This window comes from Salmo salar, chromosome 09 (genome assembly GCF_965601325.2).
Source record: "Salmo salar chromosome 09, fSalSal1, whole genome shotgun sequence".
Taxonomy (NCBI): domain Eukaryota; kingdom Metazoa; phylum Chordata; class Actinopteri; order Salmoniformes; family Salmonidae; genus Salmo; species Salmo salar.
Window position 1 is genome coordinate 138,139,355 of NC_138299.1, and position 27,737 is coordinate 138,167,091.

The 27,737-nt window shown below is 41.9% G+C and overlaps 1 protein-coding gene across 12 annotated transcripts; it reads right to left on the minus strand.

Moving 5' to 3' along the window:
* Positions 1-165: 165 nt before the first annotated feature.
* LOC106613010 (phosphatidylinositol-binding clathrin assembly protein) lies at positions 166-25,516 on the minus strand. 12 transcript variants are annotated; one of them, XM_014214828.3, is made up of 23 exons: positions 24,974-25,513; positions 13,571-13,713; positions 13,199-13,274; positions 12,921-13,023; positions 12,404-12,497; positions 12,012-12,123; positions 11,681-11,787; positions 11,467-11,508; positions 9,848-9,933; positions 9,395-9,518; positions 9,043-9,170; positions 8,660-8,760; positions 8,342-8,497; positions 6,191-6,274; positions 5,735-5,830; positions 4,526-4,630; positions 4,333-4,446; positions 4,079-4,109; positions 3,863-3,962; positions 3,609-3,671; positions 2,532-2,639; positions 2,089-2,193; positions 166-1,593 (listed from the first exon to the last, which is right to left on the minus strand). In XM_014214828.3, the coding sequence occupies exons 1-22, from the start codon at positions 25,101-25,103 to the stop codon at positions 2,101-2,103; spliced, it is 2,196 nt and encodes a 731-aa protein (XP_014070303.1). In that variant the 5' UTR covers positions 25,104-25,513; the 3' UTR covers positions 166-1,593; positions 2,089-2,100. The 12 variants fall into 12 exon arrangements, with proteins under 12 accessions (XP_014070303.1, XP_014070302.1, XP_045580597.1 ...); XM_014214827.3 differs by having other exon boundaries at positions 9,043-9,176; XM_045724641.2 differs by having other exon boundaries at positions 12,921-13,038.
* Between the last annotated feature and the right edge of the window lie 2,221 nt (positions 25,517-27,737).

Below are 27,737 nucleotides of genomic sequence, written 5' to 3' on the forward strand. Positions count from 1 at the left end.
TCCTACAAAGGAAGCTGAGGACATACAATATTAAAATACAGGAGAAAGGCAAAAAGTAATCCAAAAACTAAGAGAATCCACATATATACTAACCATAGTGCCAAAGATGCCATCACTGTTGCAATATTCACCAACACATTTTAATAAAATGTTTAAGAACATCAATTTGTGGAAGCTGCTCTTTATTTGAAAAAGAAAGAAAAAAACTCAGTCAATGTCTGCTACACGTTCTAATTACATAAACAAAAATATAATCTGCGCCAGACAAATGCAGAAAATATCCTGAATCAAACTTAGGTAGAGTCAGATTTTGATTGAATTGCTTTCATATTTCATACATCTTTCACTTCCCTCTCCGTTGAACAGTCAGTTTTATATACACAGAGCACCGATCAACAGTGCCCCTCTCTCACCCTGTTCCACTGGATCTTTATACAACTAATTTACATCAAAACTGTAACCCTTGTTTAGTATCTGCAACACCCAGACACACTCTCCTCTCGTCTGGCTCCCAGGGAGTCAGAGCTGAGGAGCTGTGCGGTGCGCGTAAAGATGTGTGCAATATAAAAGCAATTCTTTCACATTCAGAGTAAAGGCAGCCATTTAAACGGTCAGTGAGTCGATGGCATGCCAAGCTTAAAGCAAAATGGATCCCACCCCAGTGTGATGCTTCAGAAACGTGGATGAAGTGTTTTTCAACTAGACAGAAAAGTTGTTCCATTGCAAAAAACTCTAGGCACAGAATTGACTATATAGATTACTGACTCATACTGGAACCCCCTACTCCACTTGCACAGGGGAGATCATGGGATTTGAGCCAGTAAGAATTGTTCTTAACACAAAACTTGGAGAACATTTAGTGCTCTATCATTGCATTTATATGTGTATTTTATATAATATGTATTTTCTTTTCTCTACCGCTCCAATGAAACAATCCAACATCCATGTTTAATGCTGAAGCACTCCCACAGGTGTTCAATGTACTATAGATTTTTCCCCCAGTCTTAAAACCAAATAATAAATAAATAAAACACACAAGGAATGTCTACTGTAAACACAGTAAAAAAGACAAACTAAAACAGGTGTAAACGTCATTAGCATCACTACTCAGTGACAGTTAAATAACTAGGAAATGGATGACTGATGATCGGATCAAGAGAGGGAAGGATTCCTCTTTCTTCATGTCCCCCCTCCCCCTCGATTAGAACACCAAGCTGTTACATCCAACCACAGTAGTATTTCCAAATACATTAGATATCAAAGTCTCTCAGCACCCATAGCTATCTTTACAGATTATAAAATGGCTATGGAATCCCTATAGGTTTATTTTTTATTTTTTTACAGCAGCATCACTTGAGGTCTTGGACAAATGACAGAATAATAGGTGGTGAATTCTCTTCTTCCCAGCGTCATTTGGACATGGTTTCCATGGTTTTCCTCCAGTCATTGCACTGTTCGTTGTGTTCTTGACATGTCTGTATTTGGGGGGAGGGGGTGAACATTTCCGTGAAGAGTTAGACTGGCAATGAGGACAAAGCTTTGCTGCTAAGTGCTTCATCTTCTGAGAGACACTTCGTATTACATGAACTGCATCTGTGGGTGGAAATCATCATACAAGGATTGATTAGACCAGAGTATTACCAGCTCACTCATGGTGGTGCTGAAATAGTAAACTGAATAAATACAATGAAAAGGCATCACAATGTCCTCAGAGCAAAAGCAACCGTCACAATGGCAACCTATTGGCTGAAAACGACAATACTATATCTAAAGTCATGGCATGGGGAAAAACGCATATCAGCAAAGACGTAATGGCTACCGTATCTGTGGAAAGTATAAAACAATTTAAAAAATGCTGAAATGCATCTGCTGATTGTTTAAGCGAGCAAGACACAAACCAATTAAATCAGGCCAATATAAAGTGCAAGAGATATAGCCAGAGGAAATAAACAGCAGTGGTTGATCAGATGGAAGAAGCAGTGAGTTTTCAAATGAAGGAAGAGTAAGAGAAGAGAAAAAAAAGAGAAGCATGAGTGTAAAGCCGCGCTGTGCATGCATGTACATCCGCAAGCACAGAGCAAGCTGTACCTAAGAGACGCTCTACAAGAAATCCTTGAGAGAGAGCTGTGCAAATGGATCCTGTCCAGGGGCTCTGAGAGGACTCTGGCTGGAAGGACTAGAGGCTGCAGAGGGCTATTACAGGGAGAGGGAGAAACACATGGAGAGGAGAGGTCAGAGAGAGAGAGAGAGAGTGTGAGTGAGAGGGAGGGATCAGATCGGGTGAAAGACAGGTTACACCAAGGGGGGTAAAATTGCGGACTCTTGAGGAAAGGGATGACAGACAGATTTTGTCCCTCTCCTCCTGAGAGGTAAGAATAAACTAGAACACTGTTGTTATCACAGGGGGTAGTACACACACACACACACACAGCTAATGTAACTATACACAGCACTGAATACACCTGGACACTGAACTCACGTGCATGGTACACACACACACACACAGAACTGATTATTATACAAACACACACCTGAGCGCTGGATACAGAGCTGAAGGGGTTGGGCGGCCTCATGACGGGCTGGTTGTACATCATGTTGGGTTGGTTCATCATACCCATAGAGCCAAGCTGTTGGGGTGGCTAAAGACAATAGCATAGAGAAACATCAAGCATAAGAGACATGCTACAGTAGATTGCATAGCACAGAAGCATGTATAGCACGTATTACTGTTATTCTTATTGGCTATTACCGGTCAGTGCTATCTCTACTGTATGGCTATTACCTGTCAGTGCTATCTCTACTGTATGGCTATTACCTCTCAGTGCTATCTCTACTGTATGGCTATTACCGGTCAGTGCTATCTCTACTGTATGGCTATTACCTCTCAGTGCTATCTCTACTGTATGGCTATTACCTGTCAGTGCTATCTCTACTGTATGGCTATTACCTCTCAGTGCTATCTCTACTGTATGGCTATTACCGGTCAGTGCCATCTCTACTGTATGGCTATTACCGGTCAGTGCCATCTCTGCTCTATGGCTATCACCTTTCAGTGCCATCTCTACTGTATGGCTATTACCTCTCAGGGCCATCTCTACTGTATGGCTATTACCTCTCAGTGCTATCTCTACTGTATGTGGTGCGGGGGGGGACAAGGAGACCAGCAGAGGAGCAATACTAGCTACTGCATGGCTTTGTTCCTTAGAGATAGCTAATGCGTGGCTACGTCCCTCAGTGCTAGCTAATACATGGCTACGTCCCTCAGTGCTAGCTAATGCATGGCTAAGTCCCTCAGTGCTAGCTAATGCATGGCTAAGTCCCTCATGCTAGCTAATGCATGGCTACGTCCCTCAGTGCTAGCTAATGCATGGCTACGTCCCTCAGTGCTAGCTAATGCATGGCTACGTCCCTCAGTGCTAGCTAATGCATGGCTACGTCCCTCAGTGCTAGCTAATGCATGGCTACGTCCCTCAGTGCTAGCTAATGCATGGCTACGTCCCTCAGTGCTAGCTAATGCATGGCTATGTCCCTCAGGGCTAGCTAATGCATGGCTATGTCATGGATTAGCTAATGGAATGGATCCAGACATCCAGCTGACAGATACTGACCATGCCATATCCCCCCATCATGCCTGTGGGTGTTGTTGCAGGGTAGGCCATGACTGGGGGGGTCTGTGGAGATACAAACACACAAATGATGACGCAACATCTTCTCCCACAGAGAATACAGCAGACCAATGTCAAGTCAAGAACTTCTTAACATTGTTTGTCTGAAACCAACACTAGAGTGATACATTAGCTAAACACTCATCACAGGCAGATAAGAGCACCAGTACTTAAGAGGCCAGTGTAGTGTGTATTACCATGGAGACGGGGTTCCAGGTGGTGTTTGGGGCTGCTTTGGGCTGCCAGTTGCTACCGCCAGTCAGCCTCTTCTCCCCAGGCTGGCTCCAGTGGATGTCACTGTAGATTAAGACAGCTAATATTAGCACTGGCTCCTAACTGCTGCTGGCTATACAGAACAGTTCTTCATCTAGCACTGACCACAGCACGTTGAAGAGACTGAACAGCTCACTTACTTTTTCGTTGTGCCATTTCCAATCCCGAGATCTAGAAGAGGATAGTAATATAAATGTGAGATATACACATCCAGAAACAGTTCATTCTGCTATAGCTATGTGACATAGTGCGGTCTAACCTAGGAGTATATCAAATAAAATATAAATAGACACCACTCAGGCAGAGATGGGTGTTGATCTCTCTTAATTCATAGTTTTCTGTTCTGGGAGTTTAACCTGAATGAAATATCCTAGAATGACGTTGTGACACCTACTTCCCACCAGGTTGGCCAGGGAGGAGTCCAGGTCATCTCCCACCAGTTTGTCTGACAGCTGATTGATTGAGCACAGGGCCTGATTGGAGCCAACCATGGTGGGTTTCAGGATGTCTAAGGAGGACAGAGAGATGTACATTGGTTGGATGTGAAACACCATGTGTATCAAACAGTATAATAGTCAACACCTCACCATCAGATTCCATGTTGTTAGCACCAGAAGCTTTGGCTCCAAAGACTGACTCGAAGTCCACTTGGAGTGCTCCTGGGGGAGGGGCCTGTGTTGCTGTGGAGTACCCTGTAAAGAGGTCAGAGGGGAGGCTGCTCAGAACACAGCAGGTGCAATGATGGAGAAGTATTATTCCATTGGTGTCAAAGTCAGAGCTGCTAAATAGCTACAGAAAGTCACCTTACAGAAAATGGCTGGTCTCCTTCTAAATGGCTAGAGCTACAGGTTCTCTAGTACTCTACCTCTGAATAGACCTGCTACAGTAGAGCTACAGGTTCTCTAGTACTCTACCTCTGAATAGACCTGCTACAGTAGAGCTACAGGTTCTCTAGTACTCTACCTCTGAATAGACCTGCTACAGTAGAGCTACAGGTTCTCTAGTACTCTACCTCTGAATAGACCTGCTACAGTAGAGCTACAGGTTCTCTAGTACTCTACCTCTGAATAGACCTGCTACAGTAGAGCTACAGGTTCTCTAGTACTCTACCTCTGAATAGACCTGCTACAGTAGAGCTACAGGTTCTCTAGTACTCTACCTCTGAATAGACCTGCTACAGTAGAGCTACAGGTTCTCTAGTACTCTACCTCTGAATAGACCTGCTACAGTAGAGCTACAGGTTCTCTAGTACTCTACCTCTGAATAGACCTGCTACAGTAGAGCTACAGGTTCTCTAGTACTCTACCTCTGAATAGACCTGCTACAGTAGAGCTACAGGTTCTCTAGTACTCTACCTCTGAATAGACCTGCTACAGTAGAGCTACAGGTTCTCTAGTACTCTACCTCTGAATAGACCTGCTACAGTAGAGCTACAGGTTCTCTAGTACTCTACCTCTGAATAGACCTGCTACAGTAGAGCTACAGGTTCTCTAGTACTCTACCTCTGAATAGACCTGCTACAGTAGAGCTACAGGTTCTCTAGTACTCTACCTCTGAATAGACCTGCTACAGTAGAGCTACAGGTTCTCTAGTACTCTACCTCTGAATAGACCTGCTACAGTAGAGCTACAGGTTCTCTAGTACTCTACCTCTGAATAGACCTGCTACAGTACAGCTACAGGTTCTCTAGTACTCTACCTCTGAATAGACCTGCTACAGTAGAGCTACAGGTTCTCTAGTACTCTACCTCTGAATAGACCTGCTACAGTAGAGGTACAGGTTCTCTAGTACTCTACCTCTGAATTGACCTGCTACAGCAGAGGGCTCAGTGGGGTAGGGGGCCTGGTGTGGAAGGTGCTGGGCCATGGCCACTGGACCACCACAGAAGGAGTCTGACAACGCCAAAGTATGGGCAGGAAGAAGGAAGAGAGCAAAGGAAGGCATTTCAAGGCACGGCAAGAAAGGCAAGCAAGGCAAAGTGACAGTACAGACAAAAAGGAGACAGTTAACAGAAAACACTTAGTTTTACTTGTTAGTGTCCCTAATTCTAACAAAATCAAAACAGGAGCTGCAGAGTACAAGGATATAAAGGCTATAAAAATATCCTATTGACACTAAAGTCATCTAAATCACCAGACTACCCTAACCATAGGGTTATTATGGGGCCACTAAACACATTACATGGGTTGAGGGGTCTATGTTTGCCTATGGGCTCAGGAAACATAGGCTGGGATGGTGAGCCATCATAGTACCTGAGATGGAGTGTTCTATCCGCACTGTGCGTTTGTAATTGGTTGAAACGGACGAGTTTGTGTCAGTAAAGGGATTATAACGATCTAGAGAATCAAAAATAATATTAGTAAGGGAAACAGATTTCAACTTATACTGCTAAGAGAATACTACAAGAGAAAATAATCAAATTATTGGTTTGTAATATCTAGAAGCAATAGCCTACTTGAATACATTATGAAACAATATATATCAGCAGCAGGAAAACCATAATTTGAACACAACCACTTAGTCAGAATAATTTTGGACATGGGTTTACTAGACACTAAAATGTGAGACCTCAATGGATAAAGCCTCATATTAGACTGAACTGGCATGGGAGCCTATCAAAACCAGTAACTCCACGTCACAGTGTTAGCTTGTGGTTCAAACCTTAGCTTCCATTATAGGACTGTGCTACAATAACAATATAGCAAGTGGAGGCTTTGCATTTCAAGGTACACAACAAACATTTAACTTTAGACAGCCATGAGATCATTTACAGTGCATTCAGAAAGTATTCAGACCCCTTGACTTTTCCACATTTTGTTACGTTACAGCCTTATTCTAAAATTGATTAAATACAATTTTTCCTCATCAATCTATACACAATACCACATAATGAAAACACGAAAACAGGTTTTAGAAATTTCAGCAAATGTATTAAAAATAAAAAACAGAAATACCTTATTTACAAAAGTATTCAGACTCTTTGCTATGACACTCGAAATGAAGCTCAGGTGCATCCTGTTTCCATTGATGATCCTTGAGATGTTTCTGCAAATTGGTGTCCACCTGTGGTAAATTCAATTGATTGGACATGATTTGGAATGGCACACACACCTGTCTATATCAGGTCACAGTGCATGTCGGAGCAAAAACCAAGCCATGAGGTCGAAGGAATTGTCCGTAGAGCTCCGAGACGGGATTGTGTCGAGGCACAGATCTGGGGAAGGGTTCCAAAACATTTCTGCAGCATTGAAGGTCCCCAAGAACACAGTGGCCTCCATCATTCTTAAATGGAAGAAGTTTAGAACCACCAAGACTCTTCCCAGAGCTGGCCGCCTGGCCAACTGAGCATTCAGGGGAGAAGGGCCTTGGTCAGGGAGGTGACCAAGAACCCGATGGTCACTCTGACAGAGCTCAAGAGTTCTTTTGTGAAGATGGGAGAACCTTCCAGAAGTTCAACCATCTCTGCAACTCCACCAATCAGGCTTTTATGGTAGAGTGGCCAGAGATGCCACTCCTCAGTAAAAGGCACATGACAACCTGCTTGGAGTTTGCCAAAAGGCTCCTAAAGGACCAATATTGAACTCTTTGGCCTGAATGCCAAGCTTCACATCTGGAGGAAACCTGGCACCATCCCTATGGTGAAGCATGGTGGTGGCAGCATCATGCTGTGGGGATGTTTTTCAGTGGCAGGGACTGGGAGACTAGTCAGGATTGAGAGAAAGAATGGAGTAAAGTACAGAGAGATCCTTGATAAAAACCTTTTCCAGAGCGCTCATGACCTCAGAATGGAGCGAAGATTCACCTTCCAACAGGACAACAACCCTAAGCACACAGCCAAAACAACGCAGGAGTGGCTTCTGGACAAGTCTCTGAATGTCCTTGAGTGGCCCAGCCAGAGCCCACACCCGATCAAACATCTCTGGAGAGACCTGAAAATAGCTGTGCAGCAACGCTCCCCATCCAACCAGACAGAGCTTGAGAGGATCTGCAGAGAAGAATGGGAGAAACTCCCCAAATACAGGTGTGCCAAGATTGTAGTGTCACACCCAAGAAGACTCGAGGCTGTAATTGCTGCCAAAGGTGCTTCAACAAAGTACTGAGTAAAGGGTCTGAATACTTATGTAAAATGTGATTTTTTTTTTATTATTATACATTTGCAAAAAAATCTAAAAACCTGTTTTTGCTTTCTCATTATGGGGTATTGTGTGCAGATTGGGGGCGACGACAATTTAATCCATTTTAGAATAAGGCTGTAACGTAACAAAATGTTGAAAAAGTGAATGGGTCTGAATACTTTCCCAATTGACTGTACATGTAGACAGAAGTAACAGTTATGAGAGACTTCCTTCAAATTCCCAGAGACACAGGAAGGATATTTCAGGAGGAACAAAGAGCATCTTTACCACTAAACATTTCATGACCAGACGTCCTAGAGGAATAGCTAACACCGTCGGAGGACACGACAGGTAAGTGAGCAGCTGCATCGACAACGACTTTTGACAGGAAAGGATTAAGGTTTGGCATGGAGTCATCTCCAGCTTCAGCAGAGGTGAAAGGATCTAGGCAGGCAGAGGAGAGAAAGAAAGACGAGATACAGAAGAGAAGAACAGGAGGACATCAGAGTCAGACACAACAGGAAGAGAGGGAGAGCACGAAGAACAGAACATGGTAGAAGATACTAGACAATAGAGTGGTCCTGTGGTGGTGGCTGTTTCTCCTACCTGCCCATGCGGTGGCCACAGGAAGCCCTGTAGAACTGGCCTGCATTGAAGGGTTAAACGTCTGCTGAATGTCAAACAGGTCACTCTCCATCTTCAGAGCACTGAGGAGAGAAGACAGCAGTGATGCGATACCTGAATCCACACTGGGACATGTAGCTAAACATCAGCATTACCAGATACACACAGAAGTATTGAGGTAGAGGTTCCCCCTAACCACAGATCTAGAATCAGAGCACTCTAAATCCTAACCTTAACCACTAGGAAAATGAAGAAATATCTGACCCTGTATCAGTGGTTAGGAGTAATTTATACATAATCCACACTGACCTCTCTGGTCAACCACATGAGTGGGTAAGCTTCACAGGTCATAGGTGAACATTTACCCATTGGAGCAGCTGGGTGTGGAGAAAAGGTCGATGGCTGGGGCTGTGCTGATAGTGACCCCGGTGGTGGAGACAGGAGACGTGTCTGTGGTGGCAAAGGAAGGCCTCTTCGAGAGCTCCTTCAGCCTCTGTTCCTGGGTGGAAAGAGTCCAAGTCAAATACAGTAGGCGATGATTGTAGTCATGCATGTGGGCCATACTGGATCCACCAAACAAGGCTTTGAATTGTTCAAATCATTGCCTGCATACTGCAACATATCACTGTCCTTCACATGTAGATGGGACAGGCAACATGAAACCATGTCCATTCTAATCATATTGATGTTGTGATCCACGTGTCATGATGGCTGTACCTTCAGTGCTTTGAGACGAGCCTGTTCCTCCTCCAGAGCAGCCTGCTTCTCCCGCTCATCTACTTTAGTAAAAGACATCCCTGTACTGGCCAGCGAGGACACTGCGTTGGATAGAGTACTGGCCCTGAAACAACAGTAAACACCTTTAGGCAGAATACTACAGCAACCCTGGCTGAAAACATCAATAACCATTACCATGAATAATAATTCAAGCAATCTTGGCTTAACAGCTTGTGCACAAAGCAAATCAGTTATTATAGTGGCAGCCGCTTCTAGGCTACCTGCAGGGGGAATAGTGGACTCAGTGCCAAAGACACTCCAGTGTGAGACATAGGATACGTCCCAAATGGCACCCTGTTTCCTATGCACTACTTCTGACCAAGCTATGTTCAAATGTAGTGCACTATGTAGGGAATAGGGTGCCATTTGAGACGTAGCCCATCCTGTACATACCTGCTGGCAGCGGTGGAGTCTTTGACTTTCTTCCCCTCTAGTGAGGCCAGGTGCTGCTCCAGAGCTTCCAGAAGGCTACTGGGAGCCTGTTGTAATGGAGAACAGCAGTTAGTAAAGGCCAGGGTTGGAAACATGCAGCTACACTGTACTATATGAACACAACCATCTAAGGCAGTGGTGGTCAACCTAGTTCATCTAATGTACTGTACATACACTAGCTATATGACTTGAGTTTTTCCTGACAACCTTTCGGAAAACGTTCAGCTGGTCATGTTACGTGGCGAGAAAAACTCAGGTCCCTAACTATACTGTCCCATATACCACTATACCTTAGTTATTGGATTCTAGCACTTTTTAAATTTGATTGAACCTTTATTTAACTAGGCAAGTCAGTTAAGAACAAGTTCTTATTTACAATGATGGCCTACCAAAAGGCAAAAGGCCTCCTGTGGGGACGGGGAAATACATTGATGGACAAGCAGAAACACAAAGGACTGTGGGTAGCCCACCACCAGTCAATGGTTGTATGCGTTTCAGCTAAAAGCCCCATTGGATGAGTGATATTGAAATGTATGTGGATGACACACACCACAGCACTTTCATCATACAGTATGTGGTGTTGAATTTGCAATGCCTAAGCACACCTGGGCAGCCATGTTGGATGGGCTATGTACATTTCATGTGACAAAGAGACCTTTGTGTACAATTTGCTTCACTCCTATAAAACACAATGTCAATCAGACACAGAGTTAGAGTAGAGGCATGCAAAGACAACACCAAAGCAAGTCACAGACACAGAAGAAGAGTGAGATGAGAATACTTACACAAACTGTGAACTAAAGGTGGAAAGATAAGGGGAAATACAGAATATAAAGGTGGTGATGGTCAGAGATAAATAACTATAATGTATTTGAAGTGTATAACACTGTTACAGGTGCCTCATAAAAAATATATTAGGGGACATAACACACAGCTAGTGCACTTGTACTTTCAAGGAAAAGTATGATCCTTGGTGGAGGAGGGATTTTCCTTGGAAATACTGTAATATAACCAGTGTCACTGTAAAATACTGACTGTAGCGCAACAGGTGTGGGGGGCCATCTATTCAATTTGCTGTACAGTGTGAAATCAGAAGTACTGTAAGATACACAGTCAGTTTGGACTCTTAACAGCTTAACACCTTTATTTACCGTAGATAGAGCCTAATCAAGAAGAAGAAAAATGAGAAGAAAAATAAGGCAACAATTGGCAACATGCATTGGAGGACTTCATGCACTGAGCAGTGCCTTATCTCTGGGAGACGTGTGCAGGGTGGAGTAAATATAGTGTGGTGGGGCAACAGAGCTGATTAAATAAGAGGAGTTAATACTGAGAGACACACATACAAAGAGAATACAGAATGAGAGTAGAAAATAGGAAGTGACAGCGAGAAATAAGGGAGAGAAAGTGAGAGCAAGAGAGAGAGAGATGGAGACAGAGTAGTAATCCAACTGCAGAGACAAATGGATAGAGTAAGTTTGGTGTGTAGGCTTTTTGTTCAGAGAGTGTGTCTAATAGGTTTTACCAGTAAATCCCTCATACTGCAAGGCTCATTCAGGGAGTTGAGTGTAAGGCCTTACCTGGGAAAGGTCTGGAATGTCTCCTCGATCAATCCCCACCTGCTGTCAAATGAGAATATGTGCAAATTTATAGTGGTGCCTCTAAATTAAAACTTATTTTCTACCACTACAATTTTCTCACAAAAATGTAAATATATCGGAGGATGTTCCCTTCAATGAATGGTAGTGAATGAATGAATAGCATCAAACTCAAAGCAGGTGAAGAAGAAATCACCTCTGCCACTTTAAGGAACTCTGAGATTCGGGTCATTCGGGTCAGGAACTTCTTGTAGATATCCAGGCCCTCTTTACACTGGGTTTTCTTCATGTCAAAGTACTTCTCTGTGGTAAAATAAAAATAAAAAACAGCAGACATTAACTCAAAGTCTGTAAACACACTAGGGATAAACTCTGTAGAGAATCTAGTCTCCATTAGTAAAATGTAGTACTGTACATATCAAAAGATCTACAGTACTAGGATCTACAAAGCATCTCCAGACTAAACATTTTAAAAGAGTATTCATCAGAAACTAGTGAAGAAAATACAGTTGGAGTTGAGGTTTTACCCAGCAGGTTGATGATGCCTTCGTTATATGCAGCAAAAAGCCTAATAGAATCTTTGAAGAGGAGCATGAACCCTGCATTGATCACTCCGTTTGTGAGCTCATTGGCATTAACCTGAAGGAGACACATCATTCAGTTTCACATAAGCCATAAGTTGCCCTTTTAACACACAATAATGACTTTGGCTTCGCTGACAAACAATTAAAGAGCAGGTCAGTGTGGAGGAATATGCGTCCATCTCTGGTTTCAGCCTGTATCTATCTCTGGTTTCAGCATTGTCCATTCAGTAATCAGTATTCCTGACAATCTGTTAGCCCCAGGAACCTTCTCATATTACAGTACATATTACAGGACCTGAGCAGCACAGTTCTGGGGAGGTTGACCTCAGACTCACATTGAAGTCGAGGAGGGCGTCCATCTGGTTTTGTATGATAGGGATGGTCTTCAGTAGCTTCTCTGTATTCATGGTCCTCATCACCCCATCCACCCTGTTGAGATGTGTGTGTAGTGTTACATAGGTGTTAGAAGCACAAATGACAGAGAGGGAGGGAATCAGTGAGAATAGCCGCAGCCAGTCAATTTCTACTGCATGTTAACAAATCGTTCCCAGAGTTACAGAAATACCCCTGTGATTACTTCATGGGATATAAAAAGCGTTGAACATTTTGAAAAAAATGACATTCTGTCGTTAAAACTGACAAGAATCTTGTTCTCTTCTAAACTAAATATTTGAGCTGTCATAAATATTTTCATTATTTTTACACCTGCGGGCGGCTCAGCAAGGAGAAAGTGTTTATTGTAAGAAATTGTTTGAGCCTTTAAAACTCCATAGACATACATTCAGCTAAGGAGAGGGTCAGTCAAAAACAAACATACCACTTTCTTTTGTTGATATGTTGGGAATTTCTTACCCTCGCTTTACTTTAGTGAAGTCAAAGGCAACCTGTCTGTATGACACAGCCTTTTCATTCAGATATCGACTGTACCTCCGGATAAATGTGGACATATCGTAGCCTGGGAGAGAGAGACCTGAGAAGTGATATAAATCTTACATTTGTCATGAAAACCTACATGAGAATCATGCTATATTCGTTCATAAGTTATATTGTTTCCGCTTATAAGTATTTGTCACTAACAGTTAAAGATGAGCTTGAAAACAGCAGTTGAGAGCCAAGTACTCATACTTTACCTTGTAAACCACTTTTGTCCAAAAAATTACTGAGGTTGAATAATGTGTTCCTTGAAGCCAAGTATTGGACAAAACGCTGTATCAAAGAAAAAGAGGGGTATCAACACGTGTTCTTAATTTCCATTGATCTACAGAAATAGAATTGGACCGGCGCACCAGAGTAATTTCCAGATTTTTATAAAAATATTTATTATGATATAAACCTAGAAATTCCATGGTTAGCAATTGATTGTCTTAATGTCTGAACTGAAAACTTCAACACTATAGCATTGCTATTATAGAAATAATATATATTACAGACAATAATGTAATGAGTGGTGAATGTAGACATAGAGAATACTGTAGAGAGTGGTGATTGTAAGCTCAGCTCACCTCATTGCCGTAGACCATGAGGTGGTGTGTGGCGATGAGCGACTTGAAGACCACCACCCAGCTCGTGCTGGTGGTCCTTTCAAACAGTGAGTCAGCCAGCTGGGGAATGTTCACGTTCATCTCATTGGTGCAATGGATCAGGTCTAAGGACGAGACAGACAGACAGAGACATGTTAGCGATAGCTCGATGTCTACGAAGACCATGGATAATTGATGTCTTGTAGTAACAGTAGTGGCCAGTAGAGGTTAAAACAACTTTGGATACAAGGCATTTCCCCTATGGGGGAGTTGAATTTTGGGGTCAAGTCAGTTAATAGTCTATGAAAGACACTGTTTTTAAATCTGTTCAAAACAGAGACACGGGCACTCTCCCCTTAACTGCAATCTCATTCAATTAGCTTTAATTCAAGGTCTTGCTAATTGCCTAACTATACTCAAGACACTTAATTACTATGCTACGGTACTACAGGCTGCCTCTCTCAAGTTTTTTGCCATGGCAATTCCTCAAGAGGGTCTACTGAAGTTCAATAGATGAAAGCCTGATGAATATGTCACCATCTTTAAATCAAACAATATATTTTTGGTCAAATATCTTAAGTAACTACTAGTTGCTCCTTCCGCAACCAGTTCTCTCCACTCGTCTATAGCCTCAGTTGACCTAAAGCTCTACTCTAACGAGCCCCATGAACCAGTACAAGTCAGCTTCTAGGCTAAGTTCCTTTCAAGCTTATTTTCTCTTCACAACATAACAAGAAGGAAATTGATTCTCAACCGTTTGTGTATGTTTGCTATTTGAGGCCTGGGTCTTTTCTTGGGCACACAGACATGACAATCTTATCAGCTCTTAACCAACCATGCAATTTTTTTTCACGTTGTTCGTAACTTATTTTGTACATAATGTTCCTGCTACCGTCTCTTATGACCGAAAAGAGCTTCTGGACATCAGAACTGCGATTACTTAGACTGGACAAAGAGTTTTTCTTCAATGAGTCGGACGGGAGGGATATACTGCAGACACCCAACCAGGCCCGGATCCCTGTTACTCGCTGGATAAGGAAACTGAGATTTAACGGAAAAAGATCAGGGTGCCTTGTGAGGATCAGGTGATGAGAGGCTAATCTGCCTTTGCCTTCCGTCCTGCTAGCTAACGTTCAATCGCTAGAAAATAAATGGGACAAACGGAAAGCACGTTTATCCTACCAACGGCACATTAAAAACTGTAATATCTTATGTTTCACCGAGTCGTGGCTGAACGACGACATTAAGAACATACAGCTGGCGGGTTATACACTGTATCGGCAGGATAGAACAGCAGCCTCTGGTAAGACACGGGGCAGGGGCCTATGCATATATGTAAACAACAGCTGGTGCACGATACCTAAGGAAGTCTCAAGGTTTTGCTCGCCTGAGGTAGAGTATCTCATGATAAGCTGTAGACCACACTATCTACCTATAGCGTTTCCATCTGTATTTTTCGTAGCTGTCTACATACCACCACAGACCGATGCTGGCACTAAAACCGCACTCAGTGAGCTGTATACTGCGATAAGCAAACAGGAAAACGCTCATCCAGAGGTAGTGCTCCTAGTGGCCGGGGACAGTAATGCAAGGAAACTTAAATCAGTTTTACCTCATTTCTATCAGCATGTTTGCAACTAGAGGAAAATGGTTGAGAAAATTCTAGACCACCTTTACTCCACACAGAGACGCGTACAAAGCTCTCCCTCACCCTCCATTTGGAGAATCTGACCATAATTCTATCCTCCTGATTCCTGCTTACAATATCCGCAACGCTGATCTTCAACACGGGGCCCCTCAGGGCGTGCTCCGTTCCCTCCTGTACTCCATGTTCATTCATGACTGCACAGCCAGGCACAACTCCAACACCATCATTAAGTTTGCTGATAACACAACAGTGGTAGGCCTGATCACCGACAATGATGAGACAACCTATAGGGAGGTCAGAGACCTGACCATGTGGTGCAAAGACAACAACCTCTCACTCAACGTAATGAAGACACATGATTGTGGACTACAGGAAAAGGAGGACCGAGCATGCCCCCATTCTCATCGACGGGGCGTCCACATCACCAACAGACTAACATGGTTCAAGAGCTATTCCCCCTCAGGAGACTGAAAAGACTTGGCATGGGTCCTCAGATCCTCAAAGGGTTTTACAGCTGCACCATCGAGAGCATCCTGACGAGTTGCGTCACTGCCTGGTATGGCAACTGCTTGGCCTCCGACTGCAAGGAACTACAGGGGGTAGTGCATTGCCCCCCCCCCCCCCACACTGCTGCTACTCTGTTATTATCTATGCATAGTCACTTTAATAACTCTACCTACATGTACATATTATCTCAATTACCTCGACACCGGTGCCCCTGCACATTGACTCTGTACCGGTACCTCCTGTATATACAGTAGCCCCGCTATTGTTATTTACTGCTGCTCTTTAATTATTTGTTACTTTTATCTCTTACTTTTTTTGGGGGGGGGGGGGGGGGTATTTTCTTAAAACTGCATTGTTGGTTAAGGGCTTGTAAGTAATCATTTCACTCTAAGGTCTACACATGTGACAAATAACATTTGATTTGAAAACTACTATGTCAAAATTGGTCTATTGGACTTATTGGTCTCTGTTGCTTCCGATAATACACATTAAAACATTTCAGTCTCATTCCTCCGCATATAGTAACTCATTATGTCATACTACTGAATGCGCTCATGCATCGAGCCAACCGTAATATTGCACACCTGATTCTAATAATTTGCTGGTTGATAAACTGAACCAGGTTAGTCAAAACTGGGGTCGGAGCGAAAACCTACAGAAGGGTAGCTCTCCAGGAACATGGTTAGAGAATTCATGTAGAGCAGGGCTCTCCAACCCTGTTCCTGAAGAGCTACCCTCCAACCTCAGTTGTAACTAACCTGATTAAATCTATCAACCAGCTAATTATTAGAATCAGGTGCGCTAAATTAGGGTTGGAGTGAAAACCTACAGGACAGTAGTGCTCCAGGAACAGGGTTGGAGCCCTGATGTAGAGAATGGGGGATGCCAGTCAAACCTGTGCTTACCCATTCTCATTCAGAGTCAGACTGAGTGATGAACAGATAGTCAGTGTAATAACCAGGCCTGGCTTTCTGGCCTATATTCTCATGTTTTCAGGAGTCTAAGTAGGACAGTATAACCTTCCAGAGCAGCAGTTAGCATGGCTAGCTGATTATTCAGGGAAGACTGGGAGGGGCGACTTTCACTCATACTGTTAGATCAAGACTCCTGTACCTCAGGAGTAACAGGTGTGAAACAACAGGCTGGCTGAATCAATTCACAACTTTAGCATAGATAGTCCATAGGATTAAAAAGTTATTAAAAGTGGACACTTTCAGATTAACTGACCAGTGATCACCTTGGTTTCACACAGTTTTCCAGTAGTTTCAAAGGGCAATGTCTCCCAAAATAATTTAGGAAAATAAATAATGTAGCTAGCCTACTACATGCTTCAGTTGGGGTCTGAACCAGCAACCTCCACGTCATTGTACCTGTGTGTCATGCAATATGCTCCCATAATGAAAATGACATTTGAACGGTAACCTATTATGCATAACCTGCTTGCAGAAGAGATATAACATGCTTGAAATTGAATCACATATACTGAAGAAAAATATAAAAAACATGTAAAGTGTTGGTCCCGTGTTTCTTGAGCTGAAATAAAAAATCCCAGACATTTTCCATATGCACAAAAAGCTTGTTTCTCTCAAATTTTGTGCACAAATTTGTTTACATCCATGTTAGTGAGCATTTCTCCATTGCCAAGATAATACATCTACCTGACAGGTGTGGCATATTAAGAAGCTGATTAAACAGCATTATAATTACACAGGTGCACCTTGTGCTGGGAGCAATAAAAAGCCACTTTAAAATGTGCAGTTCTGTCACACAACACAATGCCACAGATGTCTTAACATTTACATTTACATTTTAGTCATTTAGCAGACGCTCTTATCCAGAGCGACTTACAGTAGTGAATGCATACATTTTATTTTTTTCATTTCATACATATTTTTTTTTTTTCGTACTTGGCCCCCCGTGGGAATCGAACCCACAACCCTGGCGTTGCAAACACCATGCTCTACCAACTGAGCTACAGGGAAGTTGAGGAAGCATGAAAATTGACATGCTGACTGCAGGAATTTCCAACAGAGCTGTTACCAAATAATTTAATGTTCATTTCTCTACCATAACCCGCCGTCAATGTCGTTTTAGAGAATTTGGCAGTATGTCCAACCGGCCTCACAACCGCAGACCACGTTTAACCACGCCAGCCCACAAACTCCACATCCAGCTTCTTCACCTGCGGGATCGTCTGAGACCAGCCACCCGGACAGCTGATGAAACTGAGGAGTATTTCTGGCTGTAATAAAGCCTTGTGAGGAAAAACTAATTCTGATTCGCTGGGCTTCGCTCCCCAATGGGTGGGCCTGGCTCCCAAGTGGGTGGGCCTATTCCCTCCCAGACCCACGCATGGTTGCACCCCTGCCCAATCATGTGAAATCCATAGATTAGGGCCTTTGACTGATTTCCTTAAATTAACTGTAACTCAGTAAAATCATTGAAATTGTTGCGTTCATATTTTTGTTCAGTATATAATTAAATGTATTAAAGTGAGAGTGAATTAAATGGAGAGGTCCTTCGTTGCATTCACTGTTACTTGTGCATCTTTGTGACGAATAGTGTTTCTGAGGATGGTCACACAGATAAAAAAAACTTGAAAAAGTCAAGTTCTTTTTTTATCATACAGTGCCTTCGGAAAATATTCAGACCCCTTGAATTTTTCCACATTCTGTTACCTTACAGCCTTATTCTAAAATGGATTACATTGTCATTATGGGGTATTGTGTGTAGATTGAGGGCGGGAAAAACGAAGCAAAAAAATGATAATCTTACAAATAAAAATGGACATTTACATAAGTATTCAGACCCTTTACTCAGTACTTTGTTGAAGCACCTTTGGCAGCAATTACAGCATCGAGTCTTCTTGGGTATGACGCTATAAGCTTGGCACACCTGTATTTGGGGAGTTTCTCCCATTCTTCTCTGCATATCCTCTCAAGCTCAGTCAGGTTGGATGGGGAGCGTTGCTGCACAGCTATTTTCAGGTCTCTCCAGAGATGTTCGATCGGGTTCAAGTCCGGGCTCTGGCCGGGCCACTTAAGGACATTCAGAGACTTGTACCGAAGCCACTCCTGTGTTGTCTTGTTGTAAGGTGAACCTTTGCCCCGATAAGAGGTCCTGAGCAGGTTTTCATCTAGGATCTGTCTGTACTTTGCTCCGTTCATCTTTGCCTCGATCCTGACTAGTCTCCCAGTCCCTGCCGCTGAAAAACCTCCCCACAGCATGATGCTGCCACCACCATGCTTCACTGGAGGGATGGTGCCAGGTTTCCTCCAGACGTGAAGCTTGGCATTCAGGCCAGAGATTTCAATATTAGTTTCATCAGACCAGAGAATCTTGTTTCTCATGGTCTGAGAGTCTTTTGGCTAACTTCAAGCGGGCTGTCATGTGCCTTTTACTGAGGCGTGGCTTCCGTCTGGCCACTCTACCATAAAGGCCTGATTGATGGAGTGCTGCAGAGAAGGTTGTCCTTCTGGAATGTTCTCCCATCTCCATAAAGGAACCTTAGAGCTCTGTCAGAGTGACCATCGGATTCTTGGTCACCTTCCTGACCAAGGCCCTTCTCCCAATTACTCAATTTGGCTGGGCAGCCAACTCTAGGAAGAGTCTTGATGGTTCCAAACTTCTTCCATTTAAGAATGATAGAGGCAACTGTGTTCTTGGGGATGCTGCAGAAATGTTTTGGTAGCCTTCTCCAGATCTGTGCCTCAACACAATCCTGTCTCGGAGCTTTAGGTACAATTCCTTTGTCCTCATGGCTTGGTTTTTGCTCTGACATGCACTGTCAACTGTGGGACCTTATATAGACAGGTGTGTGCCTTTGCAAATCATGTCCAATCAATTGAATGTACCACTGGCGGACTCCAATCAAGTTGTAGAAACATCTCAAGGATGAGCAATGGAAACAGGATGCACCTGAGCTCATAAGCAAAGGGTCTGATGAGGCATTTCTGTTTTTAATACATTTGCTAAAAATGCAAAAAAAATGTTTTACGCTTTGTCATTATGGGGTATTGTGTATAGATTGCTGAAGATTTTTTATTTAATCCATTTTAGAATAAGGCTAACGTAGAAAAATGTGGAAAAAGTCAAGGGATCTGAATACTTTCCGAAGGTACTATGTAACACACACACACACACACACACACACACACACACACACACACACACACACCAGTCAAAAGTTTGGACACACCTACTCATTCAACGGTTTCTTTATTTTTACTATGTTCTACATTGTAGAATAGTGAAGACATCAAAACTATGAAATAACATATGGAATCATAGTAAAAAATAAATTTAAAAAATGAAAGTTAAACAAATTAAGATATATTTATATTTGAGATTCTTCAAAGTAGCCACCCTTTACACACTCTTGGCATTCTCTCAACTAGCTTCATAAGGTAGTCACCTGGAATGCATTTCAATTAACAGGTGGGCCTTAAAAGTTAATTTGTGGAATTTCTTAATGTGTTTGAGCCAATCAGTTGTGTTGTGACAAGGTAGAGATGGTATACAGAAGATAACCCTATTTGGTAAAAGACCAAGCCCATATTATGGTAGAAACTGCTTGAATAAGCAAAGAGAAACGACAGTCCATCATTACTTTAAGACATGAAGGTCAGTCAATCCGGAAAATGTTCTCTGCTGCAGAAGTTCAGTTTATTAGAGTTACCTGCACCTCATATTACAGGCCAAATAAATGCTTCAGAGTTCAAGTAACAGACACATCTCAACATCAACTGTTCATAGGAGACTGCATGAATCAGGCTTTCATGGTCGAATTGCTGCAAAGAAACCACTACTAAAGGACACCAATAAGAAGAGACTTGCTTGGGCCAAGAAACACAAGCAATGGACATGAGACCGGTGGAAATCTGTTGTTTGGTCTGATGAGTCAGAATTTGAGATTTTTGGTTCCAACCGCTGTGTCTTTGTGAGACGCAGAGTAGGTGAATGGATGATCTCCGCATGTATGGTTCCCACCGTGAAGCATGGAGGAGGTGTGATGGTGCTTTGCTGGTGACACTGTCTGATTTATTTAGAATTCAAAGACACACTTAACCAGCATGGCTAGCACAGCATTCTGCAATATGATATGTTGCTCAGGTGTGCACCAGGGCCTCCCACTCCTCTTTCTATTATGGTTAGAGTCCGTTTGCGCTGTTCTGTGAAGGGAGTAGTACACAGTGTTGTATGAGATCTTCAGTTTCTTGTCAATTTCTTGCATGGAATAGTTTTCATTTCTCAGAACAAGAATCGACTGATGAGTTTCAGAAGAAAGCTCTTTGTTTCTGGCCATTTGGAGCCTGAAATCGAACCCACAAATGCTGATGCTCTAGATACTCAACTAGTCTAAAGAAGGCCTGTTTTATTGTTTCTTTAAGTCAGCACAACAGTTTTCAGATGTGCTAACATAATTGCAAAAGGGTTTTCTAATAATAAATTAGCCTTTTAAAATTATAAATTTGGATTAGCTAATATTGCTGATAATGGGCCTCTGAACGCCTATGTAGATATTACATACATAAAGTAAATCTGCCGTTTCCAGCTACAATAGTCATTTACAACATTATCAATATCAACACTGTATTTGATCAATCTGATGTTATTTTAATGGACAAAAATGTTTAGCTTTTCTTTCAAAAACAAGGAAAAACAAGTGACCTCAAACTTTTGAACGGTAGTGTATATATTCGTCTGATTAAGCAGGCTGTAATTTACAATTAATTGGTATATACAGCCTGAAACTAATGCCTGCAAGATTGTGTAAATGTTCCTTACACGCTAGAATGTTGAATACAATTACATTCACCAGTTGTCTGTGTGGTTTGTTGCTCAAAATTTGCTCAAAATTTGAGACAAAGTATATACCAATTAATTGTGTATTACAGCCTGATTAAATCAGACTACTGGAGTCCAGTGGAAAATCCTTGTGCCTGGCCCTGACTGCTATAAAGAGCTCTCTGTACCAAATAACTCTTACTCCACTGGCAAGTAACCAGGCAGCTCTGCTACACAGGCAGCCAAACCATTCACAGACCTCAAGTGCAAACACAGCTTTGGCTAGACTTCTGATTTTCTGATTGAGCAAATATTGCAAAGGGATAGGCCTACCAACCAATATTGAGAGAACAATTCTAATATGATTTGGGTGTACTATACTTGATTATAAAAAAATTATATAGAAATGTATAAAACACCCACAATCATGAATTGATTATTGATACTCTACCAGTCCATTTGAATTTCAATTATGCATAACACCCCATTGCAATGAAAGGGCATCCTTACACATTCTATTTCCCTTTCCTGTGAGCAATTTCTACACCTTTGTAACTAGAGACCAGGTGAGTGAGACAGACCATAAAATAGTTGGAAGTGACATACACCCCTTGACTTTTCCTACATTGTGTTAAATGGATTTAAAATTGATTAAATTGAGATAGTGTCACTGGCCTACACACAATACCCCATAAGGTAATTATGTTCTTAGAAATGTTTAAAAATTAATACAAAATGAAAAGCTGAAATGTCTTGAGTCAATAAGTATTCAACACCTTTGTTATGGCAAGCCTAAAGTTCAGGAGTAACAAAAAGTCACATAATAATTTGCATGGACTCACTCTGTGTGCAATAAGTGTTTAACATGATTTTTGAATGACTACCTCCTCTCTGTACCCAACACATACAGATAATTATAAGGTCCCTCAGTCGAGCAGTGAATTTCAAACAGATTCAACCACAAAGACCAGGGAGGTTGTCCAATGCCTCGCAAAGGGCACCTATTGGTTGGTAGATGGATAATACATTTTTTATTTTTTTTAAAGACATTGAATATCCATTTGAGCATGAAGTTACTAAATTACACTGTGGATGGTGTATCAATACACCCATTACATTTACATTACATTACATTTAAGTCATTTAGCAGACGCTCTTATCCAGAGCGACTTACAAATTGGTGCATTCACCTTATGATATCCAGTGGAACAACCACTTTACAATAGTGCATCTAAATCTTTTAAGGGGGGGGGGGGTTTAGAAGGATTACTTTATCCTATCCTAGGTATTCCTTAAAGAGGTGGGGTTTCAGGTGTTTCCGGAAGGTGGTGATTGACTCCGCTGTCCTGGCGTCGTGAGGGAGCTTGTTCCACCATTGGGGTGCCAGAGCAGCGAACAGTTTTGACTGGGCTGAGCGGGAACTGTGCTTCCTCAGAGGTAGGGGGGCCAGCAGGCCAGAGGTGGATGAACGCAGTGCCCTTGTTTGGGTGTAGGGCCTGATCAGAGCCTGAAGGTATGGAGGTGCCGTTCCCTTCACAGCTCCGTAGGCAATCACCATGGTCTTGTAGCGGATGCGAGCTTCAACTGGAAGCCAGTGGAGAGAGCGGAGGAGCGGGGTGACGTGAGAGAACTTGGGAAGGTTGAACACCAGACGGGCTGCGGCGTTCTGGATGAGTTGTAGGGGTTTAATGGCACAGGCAGGGAGCCCAGCCAACAGCCAGTCACTACAACAATACTGGCGTCCTTCCTAACTCAGTTGCCGGAGTGTAAGGAATTTGGATTTCACCATGAGGCCAATCGTGATTTTAAAATAGTTACCAGAGTTTAATGCAGGGTTTCCCCTAACTTGAACTTGATTGATGAATTACGGTGACTGATTAGTAAGGAACTCCCATCACCTGGTTGTCTGTCGTAATTGAAAGTAAAAAAAAAAAAAACAGCAGACACTTGGCCCTCCATGGAATGAGTTTGACAACCCTGTGCTAAAGTAAAACTGCCAAACAATGTGGAAAAGAAATGTACTTTACAAGCATTTCGCTACACCCGCAATAACATCTGCTAAACATGCGTATGTGACAAATAAAATGTTATTTGATATGTCCTGAATACAAAGGTTATGTTTGGGGCATATCCAACATCAGAGTACCACTCTTTATATTTTCAAGCATAGTGGTGGCTGCACCATGTTATGGGTATGCTATTCATTGGCAAGGACTGGGGAGTTTATTTTAAGCACAGGCAAAATCCTATAGGAAAACCTGGTTCAGTCTGGTTTCCAACAGACACTAATGGAGAAACATTAACCTTTCAGCAGGAAAATATCCTAAAACACAAGGCCAAATGTACACTGGTGTTGCTTACCAAGACGACATTGAATGTTCCTGATTGACCTAGTTACAGTTTTGACTTACATCTGCTTGAAAATCTACAGCAAGAAATTAAAATGTCTGTCTAGCAATGATCAACAACCAACTTGACAGAGCTTGAAGATTTTTTTAAATAATGTGCAAATATTGTACAATCCAGGTGTGCTAAGCTCTTAGAGACTTACCCAGAAAGACTCACAGCTGTAATCGCGGCCAAAGGTGATTCTAACATGTATTGACTCAGAGGTGTGAATACTTATGTAAATTGGATATGTGTATTTCATTTTCAATACATTTGAAAAATATATAGCATTATTGGGTATTATGGTAAGATGGGAGAGAAAAAAATTATATTTAATCAATTTTGAATTCACGCTGTCACACAACAAAATGTGGAATAAGTCAAGGGGTATGAATACTTTCAAAAAGGCACTGTACATGTGCTAGTAGTGATGATAATGTAGGCTACACCTTACATATGAGACAAAGCATTCTACTCTGAAAAATGAACAAGGTAGTTTCCACAGCTGAGCTGTTCAAATGTGGTTGTTATACCCTCTTCTGGTAAATAGATAAAATAGGTCTACTGAATTTACTCCCTGGAACATATATTTTGGGGGGCATTTTTGTATAGCCAAAACGTTAATGTACTGTATCATAGAGAACTTGTCAATAAATGGTAAGATAAGATACACTATGACTGATAATTACATGTTAACTGTTTAGGTCTGGGAGGGCAGCCTAAAGCTATGCAGAATGAATGAAACCACTTAACAGACGGCTAGAAAGCTAGCTAATGTGACAGTGATGATGAGTAGGCCTACACTGAAATTATCAAAAAATCGGATATTACTGTTAACGTCCAGTTAAATAATGTTACGAGCAGTCTCATTGTATGCTCTCGTTTTGCTAAAATGTATGCTTGATACATTTTGACAGGAGCTAACATAGCAATAACATTAGCCTATCCACTCAGGCTTCAGGCCTTGTCAGCATCGCCATAACTCACGAGATGAAGACCTCCGACTGGTTTTAATGAATGACACATCAGAAACTCTCGATCATTTCGATACTTACAATCCAAATGTTTCTTTTTCGGACCCATTATTTCATGTGTGGTGGCCTTGCATACTGTTTTCGACACAGCAGATCCAGTTACACTGTGCTGGGCTGCAGTTATCCTGTCAGTAATGCTCTGCCCCGACATCTTCGTTTATTGATGCAACAAAGAATTTGAAAAATCACAATGTCTATAAAGTTCCAAATTAATTGAATTATATAATCTCCACGGTCGACACCTCCAGTCCACCACCTATTTAAAAATAAAGAAAGGGGGAAAACTGAAAGAAAAAGACAGGGCGACGAGGCAGAAGAAAAATTATACAACAAAACGTATCAAACGTATCCAAAGCTTGCTTATTTCAGTCCAGTGTTGATCCGAATGACGCCTTTGATCAAATTGATTTCATAAATAAAGATGCGGTGGTACATTTGGTAGGCTGACTCATTCTCTGCCTATCTCTCATCCCGATCTCTCGCTCACTGGATCCCTGTGTGTCTTCGTATCGCCACTCCTACTGGGTTTAAAGGACTAGAAGCATTCAGGGAAATGGCGGGCCTGCTCTGTTCTCAGAAAGGTTAGGATGTATGACGTTTACACGGAGCATGCCGACCTGGAATCAGATTTTACATCATAATCCATTAAATGTTATTCTGTGCAGGTGTCCACAACTGATTGTGGTTTTGGTGGGAATGTAATATGCCAGACGAAAGCAGTTAGACCTTAATCAATTTTCACCAATAATATAATAATATTTTCCAAATCTCAAGATAAACTGCTAAACAGGCATATGCCCACAGTTATTTATTTTTTGCAACACATATGTCCAAGTTCCACTCCCTGCAGGCTGCTATTGACTCGTTTCTGTTGATTAGGCCTAGGCTACACAGGCTCTGTAAGTGCATTCACACAGGCAGCCAAGATTCGGATCTTTTTCCACTAATTGGTCTTTTGACCAATCACATCAGATCTTTATCAGAGCTGATATGACTGGTCAAAAGACCAATTAGTGAAGAAAATATCAGAATTGAGCTGCCTGTGTGAACGCAACCTATGGAATCATCTTGGACGTTATTTAACTGTGGTTCAATTCAGTGCTACCACTACCAAATACCACCGGGGGGAAGTATAGTGCCACAAAACTCTCAACAACATGATCACATCCTTCATCCCCATCCCACCCTGAACAATGAACATCCATTCATCTATTCATCATAGACTGTAAAGAAAAAGGATTGTACAGTTACTGTGAAAAAGCAGAGTCACTCTAGGTATTAAGTTTACATCTATAGAAATAGTTTGGAGCCCTTTCGATAACTAAATGACTGCTAAAGTTATTGGATAACCTCAAGTTAGATTCATTTGAACTGTTTGTAATCATTTTTCAATTACAAAGTAGCCCCAGAGCCATATATTTTATTCTAATATGGCTCTGGCTCTGAGTAGGTCTATACATCACAACACTGGAAGGAAAAAGTTACATTTGTGTGTCAAGTGCCTTGACCCATGAGGAAGGCTATATCAGGTTGTATCACAACTGGCCATGATTGGGAGTCCCATAAGGCGATGCACAATTGGCCCAGCATCGTCCGGGTTTAGCCGGTGTAGACCGTCATTGTAAATAAGAATTTGTTCTTAACTGACTTGCCTAGTTAAATAAAGGTTAAATAAAAATAAATGTCAAAATGAGACAGGCTGTAATGTACAGAACCTTAAAAGGAAAGGGCTAGTGTTGAACAACAAATGTTTTATTTCTTAATTTTGTCTTGACAGTCCAAAAGCCTATGTAAATTCTTAATTTATTATAATAACATCAGATTATTGCAGGTGCATCCATCATGACTTCACGATCTCCTCTATTGTCATTGCGCTGGATATAAAGCCCATTTTTCATTTCCCTTATCCTGCTTGCCTTTCTTTTCTATTTTCAATGAAGATGGATGACTGATATTTGACTGAGTATTTATGACACTCTCCTTATTCTCTATGTAAAGGGTTGCGTTACATACATAAACAATACAGTTGAAGTCGGAAGATTACATACACTTATGTTGGAGCCATAAAACTTGTTTTTCAACCACTCCACAAATTTCTTGTAAACAAACTATAGTTCTGGCAAGTCGGTTAGGACATCTACTTTGTGCATGACAAGTAATTTTTCCAACAATTGTTTACAGACAGATTATTTCACTTATAATTCACTGTATCACAATTCCAGTGGGTCAGAAGTTTACATACACTAAGTTGACTGTGCCTTTAAACAGCTTGGAAAATTCCAGAAAATGATGTCATGGCTTTAGAAGCTTCTGATAGGCTAATTGACATCATTTGAGTCAATTGGAGGTGTACCTGTGGATGTATTTCAAGGCCTACCTTCAAACTCAGTGCCTCTTTGCTTGACATCATGGGAAAATCAAAATAAATCAGCCAAGACTTCAGAAAAACAATTATGGACCTCCACAAGACTGGTTCATCCTTGGGAGCAATTTCCAAATTCCTGAAGGTACCTCTTTCATATGTACAAACAACAGTACGCAAGTATAAACACCATGGACCACGCAGCCATCATACTGCTCAGGAAGGAGACGGAGAACGTACTTTGGTGCGAAAAGTGCAAATCAATCCCAGAACAACAGCAAAGGACCTGGTGAAGATGCTTGGACGAAACAGGTACAAAAGTATCTATATCCACAGTAAAACGAGTCCTATATTGACATAACCTGAAAGGCTGCTCAGCAAGGAAGAAGCCACTGCTCCAGAACCGCCATAAAAAAGCCAGAC